This window comes from Lagopus muta, chromosome 8 (assembly GCF_023343835.1).
Source record: "Lagopus muta isolate bLagMut1 chromosome 8, bLagMut1 primary, whole genome shotgun sequence".
Lineage (NCBI taxonomy): Eukaryota > Metazoa > Chordata > Aves > Galliformes > Phasianidae > Lagopus > Lagopus muta.
The window spans coordinates 16798780-16820575 of record NC_064440.1 but is presented as its reverse complement, the minus strand read 5'-3'; the positions used below and the strand labels follow the sequence as shown (position 1 = coordinate 16820575).

General features: G+C 36.2%; 1 protein-coding gene and 1 long non-coding RNA gene across 9 annotated transcripts in view; one reads left to right on the top strand and one right to left on the bottom strand.

Annotated features, from left to right (window-relative positions):
- Positions 1 to 3964, top strand: part of COBLL1 (cordon-bleu WH2 repeat protein like 1) — a 74656-nt gene extending 70692 nt beyond the window's left edge. For all 6 annotated transcript variants that reach the window (XM_048952317.1, XM_048952316.1, XM_048952318.1 and 3 more), the window contains 2 exons: positions 175 to 360; positions 3344 to 3964. In XM_048952317.1, the coding sequence (XP_048808274.1) occupies positions 175 to 360; positions 3344 to 3430 (273 nt within the window). In that variant the 3' untranslated portion in view covers positions 3431 to 3964. The remainder of the gene's footprint in view (positions 1 to 174; positions 361 to 3343) is intronic.
- On the bottom strand, positions 367 to 21733 carry LOC125696542 (uncharacterized). Of its 3 annotated transcripts, XR_007378380.1 has the most exons (5): positions 19458 to 21733; positions 17719 to 17863; positions 13034 to 13085; positions 10517 to 12453; positions 367 to 2439 (listed from the first exon to the last, which is right to left on the bottom strand). It is a non-coding gene; the product is annotated as an uncharacterized LOC125696542 (long non-coding RNA). The 3 variants fall into 3 exon arrangements; XR_007378381.1 differs by lacking the exon at positions 367 to 2439 and having other exon boundaries at positions 9809 to 12453; XR_007378382.1 differs by lacking the exon at positions 367 to 2439 and having other exon boundaries at positions 9809 to 10708.
- Positions 21734 to 21796: the final 63 nt, after the last annotated feature.

Genomic DNA, 21796 nt, shown 5'->3' with positions numbered 1-21796 from the left:
GTGGCTAATACCTGAGAGCTTGAACAAAGCAAATATTACAGTGGCACAGTTTGATATGTGACTTCATGTGAGTTGACTTAGTTTTTTCCTTGCTGCTAATTAGCTAATGAACATTAAAGGATGTTTGTTTGTTTGTTTGTTTGTTCTTGTCCTTCTCACTTCCTCTGTTTCTAGAAAAGCAGCAATGTGAGCAATAATGAGCAACAGATTCAGGCACAGTCAGGTGCTTCAGCTGGCCACTCACGCCCTGTCATTGTGAGACAAACCTCAATGCCAGTCCAGCGCTCTGACCCAGAACAGATCCACCAGAGCTTGCTGGCTGCAATCCGCTCTGGAGAAGCCGCTGCCAGATTGAAAAGGGTGAGTTTTCCATCATTGCATCCATAACAATGAACTCATGGTGCATCCTTCAAGATTACCATATTAATGCCTGACACTAAATGCAGTTAGCTTGGACATGAAGTGCTATGAATGGGGTCTCTTCATGGGAAGGGAGGTGGGAGGAGAGTTCAGTTTTGCAGAATGAACTGGTGAATGTATACACAGCTTTGTATGTTCATATATTCAGATAGCACAAATATATGATTTTAAGCACATGCTAAGCAGCTTCATCCTAGACTCAGCTGCAGTCTTTTCTAGTCAGGTAGATAAAAGTTTTGAATATTTGTTTTTTCTAGTTATTAGACTATATCAGTTCCCTAATTCTTAGTAAATATATTTCAAGCCTCCTGCTTGGCATCATTAGTAAGAGATTTCTCAATATTTTGTCGATAGTCCTGGTAGGACTGTTTTCCTTCACTCCCTCAGGTGAAAAATGATGCTTGGTTTCTGCCTCCTAAGATGCACTCTCACAGGGTAAAATAGTGCAGACTTTAAAAATCTATTGTTTTAGATTTGTAACCAGACAATTTAATGATAGTCTCACACAAAACTCTCTTGACTCAGCATTAATATTTTGCATTCTGTATTGAAGAATAACTTCTCATTGCAGAAACTTAAGTAACTCAGTAGGTTTTGTTTTCCTTCCCTTTCCCACTTGAAACTTGAATAAAAGCAAGTGAAGTGTTGTGAGTGGATGTGAGGGTATTTTAAAATTATTGTTAATTGAAATTTGTATTTCCCCTATGATCAAAATATGTCAGTTGATGGGTAGATATTAGAATCGCCTGTTTTAAATACCTGAGATTTTGATTCAGCATTGCACTGCAACAGTCTCTCTGACACAGATTTCCTGGTATTTCTATGCTGAATAGGAAAATTGTTTCCTACAAAGGTTATAAAAATGCATAGTTTGTCCACAGCTAGATAAGCATGCTTAACTAGTAGTAAGAGTGCTACATAACGCGCTGAGTGTTGTTTCTAACCTCTGTATATCACTAACCACAAGCCACTTTAAAAACAGGTTCAGATGAAGCAAATACTGTATTGTTCAGAGGAGCTTAAAAGGTCATGTCTCTCTGTTCCATCTGATTTTTTTTTTCTATACCTATTTGATTGCACAAATACATGTAGGCCACTCTGAAAGTAATGCCTTCTATTTATTTCTATGGAAACTACAATAGATACAAAGAACACAATAATAGTATCTAATAGAACAAATTCTCATCTACAAAACTCTATTTTTCAACATAAGTACAACCATTATCTATACGTTTTCACCAGCAATGAACAGGAGCCTATAAGGCTATGCTCGTAATAATCTGCACCAGTGGAGGAGACCCACTGTCACTACTTGCTGAAATGCAGTACCCACAACCTCACTGTGCTCGCGTCCACTGTTGGTCTCCATAAATGTTCAGCAAGTTGATGAATGTCAATAGATGCCATTTTTTCTGCAAGGAAGATTTTAATGATACACCTCTGTTTCATGTGCACTTTCACATCAGACTGCCCCTCTGCTGCTATCTGTCACGTGACAACAAAATGTAACAGAAGATAGGTGGGAAGGTTCAACCGTACCACCAACATCTGCCTCTGATATTATGAGCCAATGTAATAACATAGGAGGCATTGCTTTCAGAGCAGCTCATGTATTTTCAAGCATTTTTATTAAGGTATTTTTTCCAATGACACTGTGAATAATACTTTTATTTATTTTGCATAGTGTATAACTTTGTTTTATGATTCTATGGGAAATATATGCAGGCTACACAGTAACTCGCAAGTATTTTAAAAATAAATTTGTGAAGTGCTTTTCAGAATTCAAGAAATCTGTTGTTACCGGACATACTAAAGACAAAAAAAAAAGTGATATGGTTGTTCATTATTTTCTAATAGAGATGTTTCAGTGTATCTTTGACCCACATAGTCCTTACCAGTCGTACATGTGTGTATGGCGTTACGAAGAGCGAAGCGATGACTAAAAACTCTCTTCCCCTGTCCCTCTCTCACTCTCCTGTGAGTGGGAGATGTTCTTTGCCCATGTAGCATCTGTAGAGACTGGGGGTAAAGACAGGAAAACCAATTAGAATGAAAGGCTGTGAGCATGAATAAAAGCATGCTGTAATGTAGAAAGCAACAAAAAAAAGTGGGGAAAGATCTGTCAGGTGCCTGCTTCTGTATTTACCTCTCAACATATTCTCTATTCTTTCAGCTCTATGAGGGAGTCATTTAGTAAAAAGTGGGGGGTAAGCTGGCTCCACTATCCAAATCCTCTTTTTTCTGTTTTACTTAATAAGTTGTCAGTATGCAACGCCAAGATCTGTGGCCTTTTGTGTTTCTGTCCTTTTACGTTGAATAGGACCCTCAGTAATTACGAACCTAAAATGGGTCAACTGAGGTTTCTTTTTAACTATTTTCCTCTTCAAAATGTTTTCATTTTGTTTAGTAAATTCCGTGCTGTGGTATGCTGCTCACATGGCTCTCATTAACTCCATCTGGAGTTACTGGTTTATGTAGCTACAGTGAAAAGCAGATCTTTGCTATCTATCTAAAGTTGTTTGCTCCAAGAAACATTCCTATGTCATAAATGACTGTCAGATTTTGTTAAAAATCAGTTCTATTCAATATTTTATTTAAAATATTTGTTTTGAATGATTTTTTCATATATTTCTTTTCAACCAGGTCTGGAGATTGACAAAAATTTACATGTTTTTAATAGTTACGCACTGAAGTTTTTGACAGAAGTGTTTGAAATTACTTAAAAACACTTAATCCTACTTCTGCAGCATATATGTGCTTTGTTCAGAGATGATGTAGGAGATGGTTCATTGTGTGAGAAGAGCACTAACTGAAGGAACAGTATCACACTTTTCTTAAATTAATACCCTGTAACACACTCCAGACAGAAGCATGTTAAAAGTTAGGTTAATATTTCCTTTTTCTCTTTTTTCCCTCCATTCAGGTTGGTCCTCCATCAAACGCTGTATCTGTCAATGGGAGAGCCAGGCGTAACCATTTGTATTCCACAGAAGCGAAAGCGGATCGCTAGATATTATACCCAATATTTTGCACTTTACTGCTGCTTCATAGGCCACCCTAACAGTAACTACCAGTTTTTGAAAGTGATTAGTATATTTTTATCAGTTGGTATAGGAATATGACACTGGGTTCCTTTGATGCCTTGGAAAAGATTATTAGAATATGTAAATTATGGTAATAATTTTCTCTATATAAAGCTGATTATGCTGCTAAAAAGGTTTAAGAGAAGGTGCAGATGAGCTCTGCTTATGTGGGAATGAATGTCAAAAATTTGTTGATTTCAGCCTTCAAGATAGAACAAATGTAGCAGTATGCTGAAATTACAGATTTAAAGCAATCTAAGGATTTTAGATCATTAATTTTCAGTTGCATATTACTTTAACAGATTGTATGAATTTAAATCTACCACATGCTGCCTCCGTATTACTTTGTTAAATTAAATTTGTAATTAGTAGAAAACTATATGTGATAAACTATATGTGATACTTTTGTTTCTCTTTAAAAAAAAAAAAAAAAAAAAGGAAAAAAAAATGAAAAAGAAAAAGATTTTGTTCCTGCAGCTGATGTAGTTGGGATAAGTATTTTGGTTTTAAATCTCCTTGAATTTTTTCCTGGTAGAATATATTAAAAGAAAAAAAAAAAATCAGGGCATAAATTATTGGCAATTTTTGTACTACTTAAACTTTTCTTAACAGTAGCACTACATGATGTTTGTAATCTTCTCTTTGAGTAATTGTATATACTGTTTCCCTAGCACTCAGATGAACAACGCCTTTTGTGAACTAGATATATTTTTAAATGTTCATCAGTATACAGTCACTTATGGATAAAATGCAAATTCCAATTTTGATACTTAATGAAATTTTAAAAATGTATAATTGGGTATTTGAATAAGAATGAACTTTGCACTTGTTCATATAAAATATTTTAATCTTAAAACAGCATGATAATACACTTATAAAGCATTCTTGTGTCAGAGAGCTTCTATTTATAGAGACTAAGCGTTAAATACCAAAATTGGAATGAATATATATATATAAATATATAAAAAGAAAATGTTTCCTATTATATTTTATCTATTTTGCATTTCTTGTCAAGATGAGACTTTTTGGGAGAGTGGATATTGGGTCACATTCATGATGAAATAGCTAGATTATGGATATGCAGCTGGGATATTTGCCATATTAAAATATTTTCTTGCTGGATTTGATTTAAATAAAAATAATTATATTTAGTTTCTATTCTTTAACAACATATTTATTTTATACTTTAGAGTCACTGCATAACTCATTTTCAGAAACTGATCTGTATGTGCATTTCAACAGGTTGTTGGTGGATTGCTGCCAGGTTTTTGTGCAATAATCTCAGAAATCCCATTACTTTTCTAATACAGGCTCAATTACTGATCAAAAGTAAAACAGTGTTAACCTAATGCTGAAACCCTTTGAAGATTTTAGTGAATAAAGTTCATAAAGAGAACTGATGAACATGTGTTCGCTGCTGTTCTCTTGTGTTTTCATACCTACAACTTAGTCCTCTGTCAGTGCTTGCCACCACTTCTTTTTCCTCCCAGTTCTTGCCTCCAGTTAAGGGCTGATTCCAAGGAGAATCCTTACATGGTAATTCAAAAGACCTGTTTTGGGATCTGTCTGTAAAACACCGCTTCATCTTTCACTTGAAATTATTGAGATAGAAGAGGTAATTGCTTTGTAGCATCTAACTGGGTTGTACTTTCTAGATTTCTTTGTCTTGAGGGACAGTCTTGAAGATGGTAACACATTCCTAGCAATCTACAAAGCATCTGTGTTTGTTGTGATATTTGAATTCCGTTTCTTAAGCATTCCTGTACAACACGCTGATCTATAACTGGCACAGAGAGGTTGCACTGCAAAGTAGTTGTTTGTATCTTGGGTGGGAGAGGGTTACATACTTGCTCTCAAACTTTTGTTTTCTCTGCTGGAGGTGACTAAATCTTATTTTCTACAATGTAATCTCCATCTGTAGACTACATGATAGTTCATTATTTCAACCAAGTGTGTGGAGTCCAAACATTCTGGGTTTTGGGAAAGATTAAATAACCTTGCTTTGTTGTTCTTTTATTTGCATTTGGCTACTGTACTACTATTGTATTTCTCACTTCCATGTTAAAATTATGCTGCCCTTTGATGTGAACTCCTGAAGGCAAACAAATTTGTATGTAATAGAGATTAAGACTAAAAACATCTTTCCTGAATTGTAAGGTTTCTCATCTGTGTAACTGAACTTGCTTGGTAATTGGCTTAAATGTCTACATGCAGCAGTACTGTGAAATTTGTCAATACAATACAATTGAAATTTTTCTGTTACTAGCTGGCAAGATTGCTTAGCAAAACTTTCCCTTTCTTCCTTCTTCCAGCATACGTGTAAGAGATTTTAATATTTTGCTATTATATTGCTAGAGATGTGTTTTTTTCTTAAACTCTTCTATTAAAACTCTTGGTGATTAACTTGATGTGTTTGTTAATTGTTCAAACAAGAAAACATCTTCTTAAGTAATAAAGCAAGTTTTTCTAGCAACAGCAAGCCTAAGCTTGGCAGAAGTAAATTTTTGTTGTGGATGACTTACGTGCATGGAAAATATCTGTATGTTTTTGTTTTGGCCCAAAAATACGTAGTTTGGGGAATGGTACTAGAGATGTTTTCCAACACAAGGCAACTATTTCTCATACCTTTTGCTGCTTTTGAACAGTAAACAAAATGTTTGGGGAAGAAAATGAAGGACTGCAGTAAATATTATGTCAGTATAATTGTATGGACAAAATAACAGACCCTAGTAAAGACATACAGTTTTCTTTCATCACGAAACAGCAGATACTGGTATAGCACAAGAGGATCTTGCTCTGATTCTGCCTTTAAGGCTTTGTAAATAATGGATGGCTGGGAGAAAAACTAGTAGTTAAATATTTTAGTTATTAAAGTTTATTCTTTTATTCACTCTGCAGAGGAATAAAATCAAGACAACTGCTTTAATTAATACAGTTAAGAGCTACCTGGAAAAGGGAAGCTGTTTTGATGGGAGAGCTTAATTCATCACCAGAGAATACTTGGAAATCATCAGTGGTGACTAGAGGCCTTGAGGCCAAGAGAAGAGCTCTCATATTTGCAGCTGAAAGATGTTAAACCACTGGATGCTGCTATTCTAGGAAATATATTTAGTAATCAGTGCCCTAGTTTTTGCTCACTACTTGTGATTTGATACTATATGGTACCATATAGCATGAAGATCTCTAAGATAAAGGAATACCATCAGTCATTAAAATGATGTGGATATGGACCATGAGGCTTGTGATCACACATGCTTGGCAATGGATGTTCATCACTGGTGAAAACGCATAACTAATGGTGGTGGTTATGTTAAAAAGTAATGTTTTGTAGCTGAGAATTTGCTCCATCAAGCAGTGCTATTGTGCTTTGGTATCTGTTGTATTTTCCATGGAAATAAGTTAAGGCATTAGTTTAAGAGCAACCCACGTATAACTGAATTGGGAAATATAAGAGATTTTGCTAGTTTTAGTGACCCAAGCGTTACTCAGTAAAAAGGCGACAGAGTTCTTGATGAGGAAGGGGAAGCTTTAAGATCAGTTTGAACTCCTCCAGAAAAACATAGCTTGCTAATTGACCTTTCCCTTGGTCCTTCTCCTTGGAGAGAATAAACTGAAATATCTAAAATGCAAAGCCTTAACTATTATTTTAATTTCATTGCATTGGCATGATTCTTCATAGTATACCTGTGTGCCATGTATGAATTAAATATTATATTCCCTTAGTAATTTAGTGTCAAAAACTGGAGACAGATCATCACCTGAATATTCAAAAGTATTTACATATCTATCAAACACTTACCAATTTAACCATCTGATTTGTCTGCATTTTTATGCAGCTGTGGTATCTAGTTGCACTGAGTTAAGTGAACTATAAATCTGCAGAAGTCTCCTGTAATTCAATTTACTGTGAAGATGAAAATTTGTAGTGTGCTAAGAAATGTTCAGTAAGTATTCCCTTAATCTTCAAAGATGAGAAGGTTTCCATTTAAACTTTAAAAATAGGGCAATTGTCAGTGTAAGGGGTTCTGTTTTTACTGTTGCTGTGTTCACATGATGTCAAAGCAATGGTGCATTGCCGTTTTACAATTCTCTGCAAATTTCCTTCATATCTGAATTTCATATTGAACTTAACTGTTGATCAAATGTGCAATTGATAAGATATTTTCACATCTTCGAGTGTGAAGGATCCCTGAATGTCTCACAGTATGCTGTCAGGAGGACTAATCAGATTATTAATTAATGAAATAATGTCACTTAAGGTACACAGGGGCTTTGATTAGACATTCTTGCTAAATGAACTAGGACAGCACCTAAGGATGTCTATACTGGGTCAGTGATTCTTGAAATATTAAGCTGTTTCTCTTTTACTAGAGTCATCACTCCTTTACAGCTGTCTCTGTTCATTTCTTAGGTGTAAATTTAAGCCTGCTCTGATTTATGAATTAGTGTGCTGCTGACACTAATGGGAGTCAAAGCTCTAAGACTCGCATAAGAAGGTCAACGTTTCTAACAAGAGAGAAAAATTAACCATTAAAGCAACTTCCCACAAAAAAACTTTGAATTAGTCATTATACTGTATATGTGAAGATCATAAATCATAAGCTTGATGCAGAGATTACTGCATGAGGTTATATTACTGCATAAGGTTTGGTGGTTTAAAATAGTATCTTACTTTCATGTAGCATTCAGATATTTAAATTCTAATAGGTAAGAATGGAAAAAAGAATAGTGCATTTTTTTTTTTTTTACATCAATGTGCTCATTAGAGAATTTTGCTAATTGAAATAATTTCATATGGAGGTCCAAAGTAGAAAACATGGAACATAGGCTATGTGAGGGCTTTAAAGAAGCCTACTGGCTGATAGCCTTTACTTTCAGATAAGGATTCCACTGGTTTGAAACACTGAAACTGAGATGTGGTTGTAGATAAGTGTTTTGTACGTATCTGTCGGGTGTAGACTGTAGCACTAAAATGACGTAGATGAATCTTTTGCAAATGTTGAAAGATATGGAAAATACAATTATTTAGAATACAGTTTCTCTGGAGAGCTGAGGCTTTCACCTCCGCATAACTAAAATTGTCACATCATGTGAACAGACCTCTTAGACCTCCTATTTTTGTCTTCAAAGCAATCTCTCTTGTATCACACAGAGGGTAAACATGCTTGTGTGAAGCTTTCGCTCTGAGTACTAAGCTGGACTGACCTTGCTTAGCTTGTGATATTTAATATCATCACAGCCAGAGCAGTAAGAACACAGTAACACAGCAGAGTGCATAGAAATTAATTTTGAAATGTGATAAAATACAAGAACAGGAATTTTAAATAATGGGCCTTCTTATGCAATACTGAACATCCACGGGGTAAAGAATTGATGCCTATCTCAGTGCAGGGGGAGATCTAAGACCACAGAAGCTGCAGCTGCAGAAATTGTTGTATAAATCTGGCCAATGGTGGCTACTTGCCAAGTGCTAGTGTACTTAGTGTACTAGTGCTACTGCACATTAACCACTAGCAGACTTCTTAATGGTTGATATATTTCTACTGACAAAAATAATGAATAAGCTATTATTGGAGTCAACTTTGTTTCCCCCCAGCTGGTTGTATGTTTGCCTGTATGTTTCCTCTCTTCTACTTTAATGTATGCTCCTGAGCAAGAGCTAAGACTCAATGGCTACACTGAAAAGGTAAAGTAAGAACAAAAACATAAATCCTTAAGCAACTGTGAAATAAATTTATCTCTGATTTAACAGAAAGTGAAAATCATCTTCTGTAATATCAGTGGCAATTTTCTAAATGAAACGTTTGAACTAAACAGAAATGTGGAGAGAGATGCATTTGGTCACTTTGGCTAAACATGATTGATCTGGTCAGCAGAAACTATTCAATTTCTTCAAAATGCTGCAAGTCAGTTAAATGCTTTCTGGAATCTGAAACTTACTGAGACACACAGATATGGACCACATCAGGGTACACTTGCATTTATAATGTTCACATACAAAGCAAGCCCCTACAGCGTGCTAAACTGCTGCAGTTCTAAACTCCAATGCCTGTGTGATGCAAAGAGGGTAAAACAAAGGTGAAGAAGTGGATCACAAATTACTTCCTTTTAAATTGTAGAGGACTGGGAGAAAAATGGACATCCAAGCGCTTACGTGGTCAGGTGCCTCACTTCAAGGATGGGTGTGCTGTTAACCCTTTTCAAAAGCTGTAGTACTGATAAGGTTAATTCTTCAACAGTAAATTTGGGCAGGAGGAGCTGTTGCCAGCTGCAGAAACTACTACAGTAACAAACTACTCTTCAGTAACAGAATTTGGTGAAGATGGGAAATGTTAGTTGCCTACTGATCAGTAGGCACTGCTAATTAGCACTACTAATCAGGAGGGAAAGCAGTATAGCAGACCTCAAGCTTGAATCCAGCAGGAACAATTCTGTCTCAGAAAGGAAAAACAAACAAACAAAGAAAAACCTGATAAAAAGCAGATATTTCAGATTGATAACCTGAAAGTGTTAAGCAATTTGGGTAAGCAGGAGAATAGAACAAGAACTGTAGGATCTTCAGATAATGTAACTAATCAAGATTAAAGAAAAAGTGTTGGTTTAATGGTTTTTTTTTTATTATTTTTTTTTTATTTAAAGAAAGAAATATGGTTAGAATGACATAACCATATTTCACACACAAAAGTTGCTCCACCAGAGCAGGTGGTAACAGTGCTATCTTCAAGCAATAAACTGCTTCAACTTTAAAGAATAAAAGCTGTATGGGTCAAACTGATAGTTTGCAAAGCCTATTTCTTGGCTCTTCACAAGGATCAAAACTGATACTTAGGGAAAAGCATAAGATTATAGCACACACAGAATAATTACTTTAGCTATGATCTCAACAGTTCTTAGCTCAGATAATTCCACAGTGAGAATTACTTCTATGTACTTCATAGGCCTAAATAAGCTTTCTTGATCAAGAATTGGTTATTCATTATTTCAACTCTTGTAAACTTTGAGCAGTGACTTACCTTAACCACGTGTTAACTGGAGAATTGTCTTGTTTGTTTGTTGTAAACTTCCACTTTCTGGCTTTTATCCTTTCTCATTCTTTTACTGAAACAGGCATTGATCACCAGTCCCAATTCAGTCTGTTTGTGCCATGCATGTCTTCATGTACAATAAGTGGTTTTACACAAGGGTGATTTCTCATATCATGCTACCTGTTGTGGTGTGGATGTACAGCACAGTTTTTAAGTGAGGCTTTTCCTTGTTTGAGGGAAGCTAACAATTGCTTGTTTCTAAGGCAAATAATGAAAGAAGGCTATTTTCTATAATGAGTGACTTGTAGGATACATTTGTCTCCTTCCAAGATCAACAGTTTATGAGAGATAGTTCCATGTAATGGTTCTAAATTGCTATGTATCCAGTTGAACTGGAACTTGCTAAGTCATATTTAGTCACAGCTGTGATCATCTGATTCAAAGATGGTCTTTTCATCTAGCCAATGAACAAAATATTTAAAAACTTAAGGTTATGGTATGTACGTTGCTCAGTTTACTGTGATAGTTGTTCATTAGCTCCAACTTACAATAAGGACATCCCTTTGACTAATATGTACCACCTTTACATAAGAGTTTTCAATCAATTTTTCTGATGGAAATTTCTGTTGACCCTATTTCATGCAGGAATTGCATGAAGGTGATAATTCACCTTCTGAAATCCTTTAAAGACAAGGATGTCATGTGCTTGTATGTCGAATGTTTTGCACAACTCCAGGTGGATGGCATCAGTTGATCTCTTATCCAATCCTGTAATGCCGTTACAGAAGGTCACTAAATTTGTCAGGCATGATTTGCCCTTAGTGAAGCCATGTCGGCTGTCACCAATCACCTTTGTTTTTCATGTGCCTTAATATAGTTTTCAGGAGGGTCTGCTTCATGAATTTGCCAAGCACTGAGGTGAGACTGACCGACCTGTGCTTACATGTTAGAGTTCACTTGTGAAAAAACATTTTGCTAGCAGAAGCACATTGTGAGGCCTAGCAGGCAAAAAATGGAAAAAAGAGGGTGCTTTGCACAAGCTACTAACGTTGCTCTGGTTTTCTCGTCTTTTTTTGCTCCCCATCCAACAAACTGAATATGATAGGTAATCTGGCCATAATTTGTACTCTTCTCTTTTTAAAAATAGTATTTCCACTGTAGTGAATGACTATACTGAAGGTTAGTGTACAGCACCAGTTGAAGGAAGGCCATGTACTTATCTGCATGATCACTTTTGCATAGAAATGTTGCTAGCTGTCCAGAAATCTGGAACATGGAGAATGCTTTTACTTCAAATATTTTTTCTGGTCTTATTTGCAATTAAACAGCCTAAATTTTTTTCTGCTGATTCATTATTGACTTAATTTGTATTCAATATTAAAGTGAATTATGCTTCTTTAACTGTCTTTAAATGAACTACCTTTGTGGTGTTATTTTTAGATGAGTCTTTTGATAACTTCTTAATGGTACATTAAAACTTAATGAATGCTGAGTAACAATGGAATCACTATGAAAGCACGTGGTATCTGTATTAATACTGAATGAATGCATAATGATCAGTAAAATTTGCGTGATTTCCACATGAATCAACAGAGATGAGCCACTTAGCGGTTCACTCAATTACATCATGTTTAATTTATGTAGCATTATTTGGACATTATGTTTAAAATGTCTTTAGTAAATCATTGAGACTCTAATTGAGTCTTCATTCCAGTGAGAAATTACACTGTAAATATTAAATTCAGTTTTTTACTCAACAATTAATTTGTTGAAGCCTGTTTGCAAAGGGTCAAAATTTGATATATTCTATTATCTCTGAAAAATGGAATCCCAATATGAAAACAAATTACAGTACCTGTTAGATTACTTCTTTTTCCTTAGTTATGCAGCAACTGGACACTGGAAAAGTATTCACTCTCTGAACTCTGGAAATAATGGCAATACCTCAGTTGTTCTATATGACTACTGCCACTACTGTGGCATATCACCTTCATTCAGCAGACTCAGAGTTCACTCCTCTTGGGAGGCCCTTCTAATACATCCCTTACTCAGTCTGCATATAGAGTACAGCAAGGTAGACCAAGAGCTTTGGGAGTGTGATCATACCAGCACACAAAGAGGGAAGGAATGTACAGAAAATGTAGATGCTGTCTTTCAACTTTTCTCTCAGTATCTGTCTGAGCTTATATATGGTGTCCTGTGCAGGACAAGGAAAAAAAAACAAGAAGTATTCCCACTGTTTTGATTACCAGCCTCTACAGAGAAAGTTAATCTTTTCTCATTTCCAAAGCATTACAAAAGTGGGAGGATCCAAAACCTCACTTCATTTCTCCTGCTTTACGTTGCAATGGACTGAACATGGGCAGTTGCTGCCCAGGCCCTGCAGTGGAGGTTCAGTAAAAGGCCAGTGGCAAAAAGACTGTCAGCAGCTGTAGTCCTTCACTGCAGTCTTCCACAGTACTGCTGAAGCAACAGATTTTGCAGCTATACAGGCCTGAGACTTACCAGAGGATGCCATGCAAGGCTCCATCTTTACAGACAAGGGATGTACAGACATCTAATCCCCAAGAGAAAAACAAAGGAACAAACAAAAAGACAACCAAGTAAATAATCTTTGTAAGGGAAAAGTGTGAGAAAAATAATCACCTAATCATGCTTCAAACTTCTGTAGGAACAGTAACCCCCTGCTTGGCTTTCATATTTTCCTGTCAGGTACTAATATAGAAGAGAAGCTTCTGAGACACCATTTTAGTGGATCTATGCTTGAACTGGCTTTGCAGGTAATCCAAGGCAGGTCTGTAGATATTCATTTACAGAGAAAGGCTGAGGTTGCCTATTTTACTCAGATCAGTTAAACAATGATCTGAATGTGTCTGATTTTTGGCAAAGGTAGCCTAGGCCTCCCACTACTCCAGAAGGAATCTTGCACTCTATTCTCCCAGGCTACTCCTCACAAGTATTTCAGGCCAATAAGTTTTTATTAAGATCTATTGTGTTTTTAACGTTCTCCCTCACTCAGCTCTTCAGTACTAAGCTTGAGAGGTCAGTTCTCAGTTCTAAGAGGCTGCCTCACCAAGGAGGACTGGTGGAAAGAGAACAGGGTTTGGAGACAAAGTCCTATCAGCTATTTACAAACAAGTCCATCACTGTATTTTTAGCTTCTGCAAATTTCCTACGCTAGCTGCTAGTATTAGGCACTGCATCCAGTTGATTCATTTATAGAGAACTTATCATTTGTGAATACATGAAGCTATCATTTTAATCTGGTGTTCTTTTCAATTTATTATGAGATAATCTGATAACTGGAAAGGCATCTAACAAACAGCTGACCAACAGCTTTGTTAGAAGAAGTGTGGACAAAACTTCATAACGATAATGATCGTAACAATAGCTGTTCTCATTTCTCCAGATTGCTGAAAAATGCAAATTCAGACCTTTAATAATTGCTGTTCAAGCTTTCATTTCTGACAGCAAAGTGAAAGAGAAAAAAAAAATCTTTCCATCCAGGAAGATGTAAAAGAGGCTATCAGCTCCTTTAAAAAAACATCGCTTCATTTTGTTGGGAGAATTTAATAAATTAAGTCTAAGAGAGAAAAAATACTTATGGAGAACCTTTTCATTTTGCTTTAAAATGTCTTTTTTTTTTCATTCATGTTGATTCTGTTCTCATGGTTTGGGAATTTTATGCTGCGCTCATTTAATTCAGCTTTAATTTGAATTGAATAAAATACTGGCTAGTCAGCTAACTACGATGAAAAAATACATATACAGCTTAAACAGAAAGTGTTTGAAATATACAAAAAAATCTGTAATACACTTCAGTATACACCTAGTAGATTTTAATGGTATAATTATTTCTGATTTGTTATGTAGCTATATATAGTTTAGAGACTGCTGTGTAAGAATGTGTTTGAAAATAAAACGTAATGAGGGTGTAATACCATATTCATTGGAAAAACATTAATATAAAAAATGTTACAAGAAAATGATGGAATGTATGCCTTTGACTACATGGTGACTTCACAAACATACTTCACAGCAAATTAGATTTCCTTGACTGGTGTTGTGGTTACAATGATATAATTCATGTTTCGTAACTCTGAAGAAATAATGAAGGCATTGTAACCAGAAATGTGTCAATTTGAATAAATTTATTATGAATTGCTTTGGTTTTAAAAGCTCCCAATATGTTGCAATAGAAGCCTACATCCTTGCTTGAGAGGCAGCCAAACTATCTGTAGAAAATGGGTTTTTAATGTCTTAACAAATTACTTAGTGGTAAATTTTCCTTTCAAATAAGCAAAAGGAGAAATGTTCTGTAAATGCCATCCTAATAAAAGAGATTGGAATATATGTTTCTTTTAAAGCCACTTTCAAAGAAGACTGGTGTCATATTTAGATGGTAAATTCTTGTTGCTCATGGAAACTCAAAATATTGTGGAAACTGTACACCCATTTTTGCCTGAATCTAAGTTGCAATGAAGCAAAACAGCCCGTGCAAAAATTAACCCTATTCACTGATTGCATTACATTTGTGCTGAATGCAATAACAATGGGCTACTTCCAGATATACTGACAAATAGCTTATCCCACTAAAATCATGCAGGCTCACAGAATGTAAGTAAGAATCTAGGCAAGGTACCTAACGTGCACCACGTTTAAGGACTGTTCTGAAAGTAATGCCTCCTGTTTTACTATGTTTGCTCACAACATAGTATCTCCTGTTTTATTATGTTAGCAGATGTTGATGGTGGTATGGCAACAGAGGTTGAACCTTTCCACCAATACTTTATTACATTTTATGTGACCCATGTAACAGAGGGGCAGTCTGACAAAATGGCATCTGATGTGGAAGTATGTATGAAGCAAAGGTGTGTCAATGAATTCTTCCATGCAGAAAAAATGGCACCCACTGACATTCACTGATGCTTGCTGTACATTTCTGGAGACCAAACAGTAGATGTGAGTACAGTGAGGTGGTATGCAGTGTGTTTCAACGGCAGTGTCAGTGATATGAAAGACAAACCACATTCCAGATGGGCAAGCAGATTTTTATGAGTGCAGAACGCAGGCTCTTGTTCATCACTGCTGGAAATGCACAGATAACAGGGGAGACTATGTTGGAAAACAGTGTTTTGTAGCTGAGAATTTGCTCTATCAAATAGTGTTATTGTGCTCTTTGTAACTGTTTTAGTTTCCATGGAAATAAGTAGGAGGCATTACTTTCGGAGTAACGTATATATGTTTGAATGATTAGGACATTTTAGTGACACAATCTGGCTTTTCTGATTTCTTGGCCAGAGGCCTGTGAAATTTTTCTATTTGCAATGTTAACATTAGTACTATTAAAAAAAAAAAAAAAAAAAGGCTTTTAAAATAGAGTGGCTACTGAACAACTCCAGAGCACTGCAGCTCAGTACAGAATCACCTTTTAGACTAGCCTTAGAGATTACTGTCAGGAGTACTGAAGTATTAATATATTTTGCCTTCTTTATTTTTAGAAAGAAGAAACCTTTATAGTTATAAAGGAGGATGGCCTGATTGCTAGAGTACTAATTTTGGACTTGCAGTTTGCATTCCTTGCTCAGCCACAAATTCCACTAGATCTTTTGAAAGTCACTTAGCAAATTAATTGCACTGTCAGATTTGAGTTACCTAAGTCAGGAGGGAGTTCTCCCTAGTTTTCCAGTGTAGTCACAGGATACAAAAAGTTCTTCTGGAATGGCTGTCAACACTAAGAGCCATAGTTGCTTTTAGTTGAACTCTGGAGTTCTGTCTCTCTCCCTGTGTTAAATCACCTCACTGTTCTGGTATCATGTATAAAGTCAGATACTCTAAATGCCTACTTACTGCTAGTTTTTAAAGACATTCGGGCACATAAAGGTGCAAATGCTTACACACCTGAATGAAGGGAAAAAATGCACTAAAATGTTAGGTGTACTGATTTTGTTATAATTATGTTCATAATAAGTGATTAGATTGTTACATAGTATTGGATACATAGTATTCCTAAATTTTGCATGAATAACTTTTTAATGTAAAAACTTCCAATTATTCAGCACAATGCTTTTAAAACATGAACAGCAGGTTTCTTTTTAAAGGTTTATTCCATACTATACTCCCTGAACATAGATTTCTTGGAAAAACTTTTGAGACAGAGCAAATACCATTTCTTTGTGTTAATGTTGGGGGATTTATTCATCACAAAGAGTCCTAAATGCCCTATCAGGTGATGTATTAAGATAGTGGCAGATACTATCCAATATTTGCAGTACCAGGAATCCCAGCTGGTCAGATAAATGTTTGTTTGTTTTACTTTCTGTTATTTGGGAGCGGTGTAATTTCTGCATAAAGTCCAGCCAAGCTTTCCATTCCAGAGCCCATTTTCAAAGCATTTTGAATTGCACAAGCAGAGGTATGTTGATTTAATATTGTTTTTGCTGTGTTAGGACTGGTGCAAATTTGTGGGTGCAAATCTGGGCTATGTCATTCTAATGACTTGAAGAAACAAATTTTGAAGAAAAAAATCAGTAGAATTTCATTTCGTTTCATAAGTTCATAGACAATCTATATTGTAAGCTGCATGTTGGAGAAGCAGAGAAGAAACAATGTAAGTAAAATTTAGGCACCTAAACACAAGTGTCTGCTGCCATATTTAGTGTCCAAGAATAGCTAAAACACATACTGGGCTGTCACATATGACAGCAGATGAACACGAAACCCATCTCTCCCTAGGACAAGGTAGAATAGGTATTTAAATTAGTAGAAGTTTGCATTTAGGTAGATGAGTCACTGTACATCATTTTTTTTTCAAAAATACATAATTCATTTTGACTATAAATTTCTTGTACCAAACTTGTACTTTGATAGCAGAATTTAAATACTAACCTATGTGAGTCTGACCATATATATATATTATTTTGCCCCAAATAGCTCCTCATCTCCCTTTCCCCTCATGCGTATCAGAAGGTAAGCTTTTGTACTATTGCTTCAGAGTCCTTGGCAGCAACTCACAAATGGCTGGGATTTAGGAGTGGTGTGGTTGTATGCAAAAAGGTCTCCTTTTAACACTACATTCCTTGGTGGTTTTGTGTTGTTTGTTTTACTTAATGCTTGCATTTTGTTTCCCCATCTACAAAATGACTACTGTTAAAGGATCTTTAATCTGATCTCCCAACATGTCACCTCACCTGAATTTCTGTGCTCCGGATTAACACAAATGGTCTCAGATAGCATAGTAACATGCAGCCTTCCTTCCGTAGTGAATATGTTTGCGTACAACATTCTGAAGATACACATGGCCAGAAATTGGGTTCTCTCTTTGTATAAGGTATTCTAGAAAAGAGGATACAAAAAGTATCAGTAATACTCTACTGATGTGAAATACTACTTTTAAAATTTAACTACATATTTTCTCAGCTATGCGATACTTAAAGTTGTTCACTGTTCACTGTATTTATTCCAGAGGCACTAAGAAAACATTAGTTGTCCCACGGATATATACAAGGGATCAATAGGAGCAGAGAAATGTATTCAAATAAAACTGTTTCTTCCACTGCAATACTGTAATTACGAGCATTTGGCAGTGTCATTAGTTCCCTGACACTTGATAATTCTCTTCCACAAATAACCGTGGCAGTATATTATCCAGTTCATCCATTCATAACTACCCAAAAGACTACACATAGCCTACTGGGTTCAGACCCATTAGATGAAGGTTTAGTCAACGTAATCCATCCACATGTAACATTCACCTGGATCTTTCACGGTTCTAATTGGAATGGAACTTTGTGCCCTAAAGATTTTCAAGGTTGGCCAGTGCAAATCACATCAGCTAGTGTACAGTCTATTATAGATGCTGCTGAATGATTGTTTTCATACAACTTTAGACTGAGGGAGCAGAAGCCAGTATATCATTTTGTCTGACCTGCATCTGACAGCCCCTGCATAACACCCACTCATACCTATATCAAACCTCATTTTTTGCATTTAGCTACAAAGATCTATTTCTAAAATCATGAGATCTCATTTCGTTTTGATTGATCATCCTCAAAACCCTGCAGTGAATTTAATTCTGTTCATGTGTTGCAGTTTAAGGTGACATTCCAGAAGGGAGATGTTCTGGTCTGAGGTCAAAGCTGTCACAGGAAATCACAGAACTTGCTATTGAAAAAGCAAACACTGTTGTCAAAGCTAGAGGTAAAATCCACCTGTAAGCTCAAATTTCTTACAAAAGTACTCTTAAGTATTCATACTTTTCAATAGAGAAAAATCCCAAGCCCAAACTAAGTAACAAGACACAGCACAAATCTGCTTCTAGACAGAAGTGTAGAAGGAGAACATTAAGTCAGGGGAAGCATTACTGTGGTGTGGTTTGTGCAAGCATGCATAGAGGAGGGAGGTTGCAGATTAGTTTGAATAGCAGCTTCTGGAAACTACTGGGCTCGGCATTACTGATTTAATCCTTTGGAACCTTTTCCTTATCTGCAGTGAAAGATACACATTTTAGCAGTAATTCTAAACCTAACATTCGATGTCAACTATAACAACAGGCAAAACTCCTACAAAACATTCAACCACAGATAAACTTTCAAAGAGTTATGCATGACTGCCAAAAAGTTGACTACTGATATCTCCGAGTGTTTACGGGATAAATTTGGCTCTCTTGAAGTACTGCCCAAACAGATGGGCCAGTTGTCAAAGCTAAAAATGAGCTTCCAAAGTGCTCAAGAAGGCGCAATGACACCACCACAGTTCCTGATGTCAGGACCACAAGGAAGAAAACTTAATGTGTATTCAGCATATTCTGAGTGCATTGATACAATGAAGTCACAAAAATTACAGATGGAGCTTGTAGAGGAAACGCTACACTGGGAGATAAGACTTGAGCATGGTTATAGCCTTATATTGGGAAAATAAAACTACTTACGTTGGTTCAACCTAGTAGGTTCAGTAGAAACAATTCTTTGCTATTGGTACTGTGACAGAAGATGGTGTAAAGGTGTGGTACTGTTTTTCTATGCAGAACCATCTTTAAGACACTATAGTCACGTTTTTTAGACAAGTCTAAAAAAAAGCAGACAAAATACTTTGATTAAAACAAGGGATAACATGTGGAAGGGGGAAGTAAAAAAATCCTTCACAATTTTTAGAGATAATCACCAGATAGTTTGGATTTTTTAAACTTTGTCAGTAATACCTGTGAAAGCTTACTCTAATTAAAGGTGTAATTTTATCACATTAATCAAGTGCTGTGGTTCTAAATAGCATATGGGCTTTTGAGAACTGAAGAGCTTGATTTTCTGAAAGTGGGGTGCATACTGAATAGCTTGAATCTGTTTTTCAGGATGTATTTTTAATTTTACTTGAGAAACACCTGGATCTCACTAGGATAATAAAAAACTGACATTTTTTTAGAGAGAAAACAAACCTAATGAGTTGAAGATTGAAGAATGCCCAGAAGTTAGGCTTTGAGGAAATGTAAGTCTTAGCTTCTGCAGTAGAATAGCCCTCATTCTAAGTATGAAAAAGTAGACTAGGCAGCTTAGGTATGTTCATGACAAAAATGAAGCCAATTCACACAGTTCAAGAAGTATTCTGGTGCTAGGACTTAGCAGAAATCTGCTAGCCTTTTATTACCAGCACTAGTAATTGTTCGTCAATTACTGGGTTTGTTCTTGTTCAAAGAGAGAATTAAAATGTTACTCTCAAACAGAGTGCAGGTCAAATGCTCTCAGATCTCTTCAGTCAAACTCTGGCAATCTCTTATTATTACAGTTGTTCGAAAGGAGAAAGTAAGTCAGAAAAAACTAGTCCCACATTCTCATCTACACAATGCTTCCTATGCTACGCTGAAGCAATCCCTTAGGTCTTCCTGTGCCTCAGCTTTGTGATGACTGCATTGTCTTGTTTGTGCACAGAAAGCAGAAGGCACAAGGATGGTCTACAAGAAGAATTTAAGAATTCTTAAATTACTACATTCAAGTGAAATTATAACAGCATTTCATTCTTTAAAAAATCTTTTTATACAAGGGGCTCTTTTGCTGCCGTGACTCATTAGAAACCTAGCAAAGTTATTTTGAAGCAAGTAAATATTTATTTGATAATATTCTAATTGTGTTGTTCTATTTGCTTTCCATTTAAAAACAATTACGAGATGAAGCCTAACGCACAAAAATCTATCATGTACCTCAATTTGTAGCTACAAAATAAATTGTCCAAATAGGCCGAAAACCTCAAAACATACTTTCCTTCCATGGTTGAACTTTTTAAAACCTGATAGCTGCTTGAAGGGCTCTTATCTCTTCCTGAGCCCAGTTTTCCAACCAGAACACACACACAGTTGTCCTTCCTCCTAATCTTCTGAAGAAAGTGAAGCTTTGTATGCCACATACATATTTACAAGTGAATCAGTTAGACAGAATTAGTCTGGCCTGTGCAAATGTATAAAAGGATAGCCCTTTGGAAGCAACAAACAAATCAAATCAATCATCTGACAGTGTAAAATTCCGGATCTGTTTGCCAGTCTCTGTATATAAGAATTCTCAATCAACTCACACTTGCACTTCTGCTGTCAGCAGAACACAGAATGAACTGTTCTCAAGACAAGGGATCCTTAGTTTCATTGAAAAAAAAATATCCTGCAAAATCATCTGCAACTCAGCTAAAATGAAAACTGTGATTATTGCTTCTATTTCAGGAAAAAAAAAAAAGATATCATCTTTCTCCAATTCAAAATTTTGGCTTCTGTGGGAGAATTTCTTCAGTGGGCTCAGGAAAACAGAAAAACATGTTTATCCCAAAGCACTCTCTATTCTCATCAGTCAGACGTCAGCTCTGCTTCTGAGTGAGTTAAGGAAAATCAGGTTTCTACATACAGCTGATTCTGCCAGGGCTTGAGCGCAACCTCTGAATTATTTTACCTTTCTATCCTATTCAATGGCTTACGTGATTTTACACATTCCGCTTCATGCTGTGAAACTGTTCTCCACGCAGCGAGGGGGTATTTTTATTGAGTAATTGGATGAACGCTGATAAGAACAGCCGTGGAGCTGCCACATGGTTGGCATCGCGTGTAGCTGAAGCAGAGCCGGAGCTTCCTCACGAGGAGCAAACCTTCCCGCTCTGCTCCGGGGAAGCTGAGGCCGAACGCGCGCCCTCGGCCCAGCTGGGAACGCAGCTCTTCCCCAAGCTGCCTGCTCGGCTTTAAGGTAACGGCTTTATTTCCCAGCTTTGCTCACTCCGCATTTCTGCGAGGCGTAATCGTGA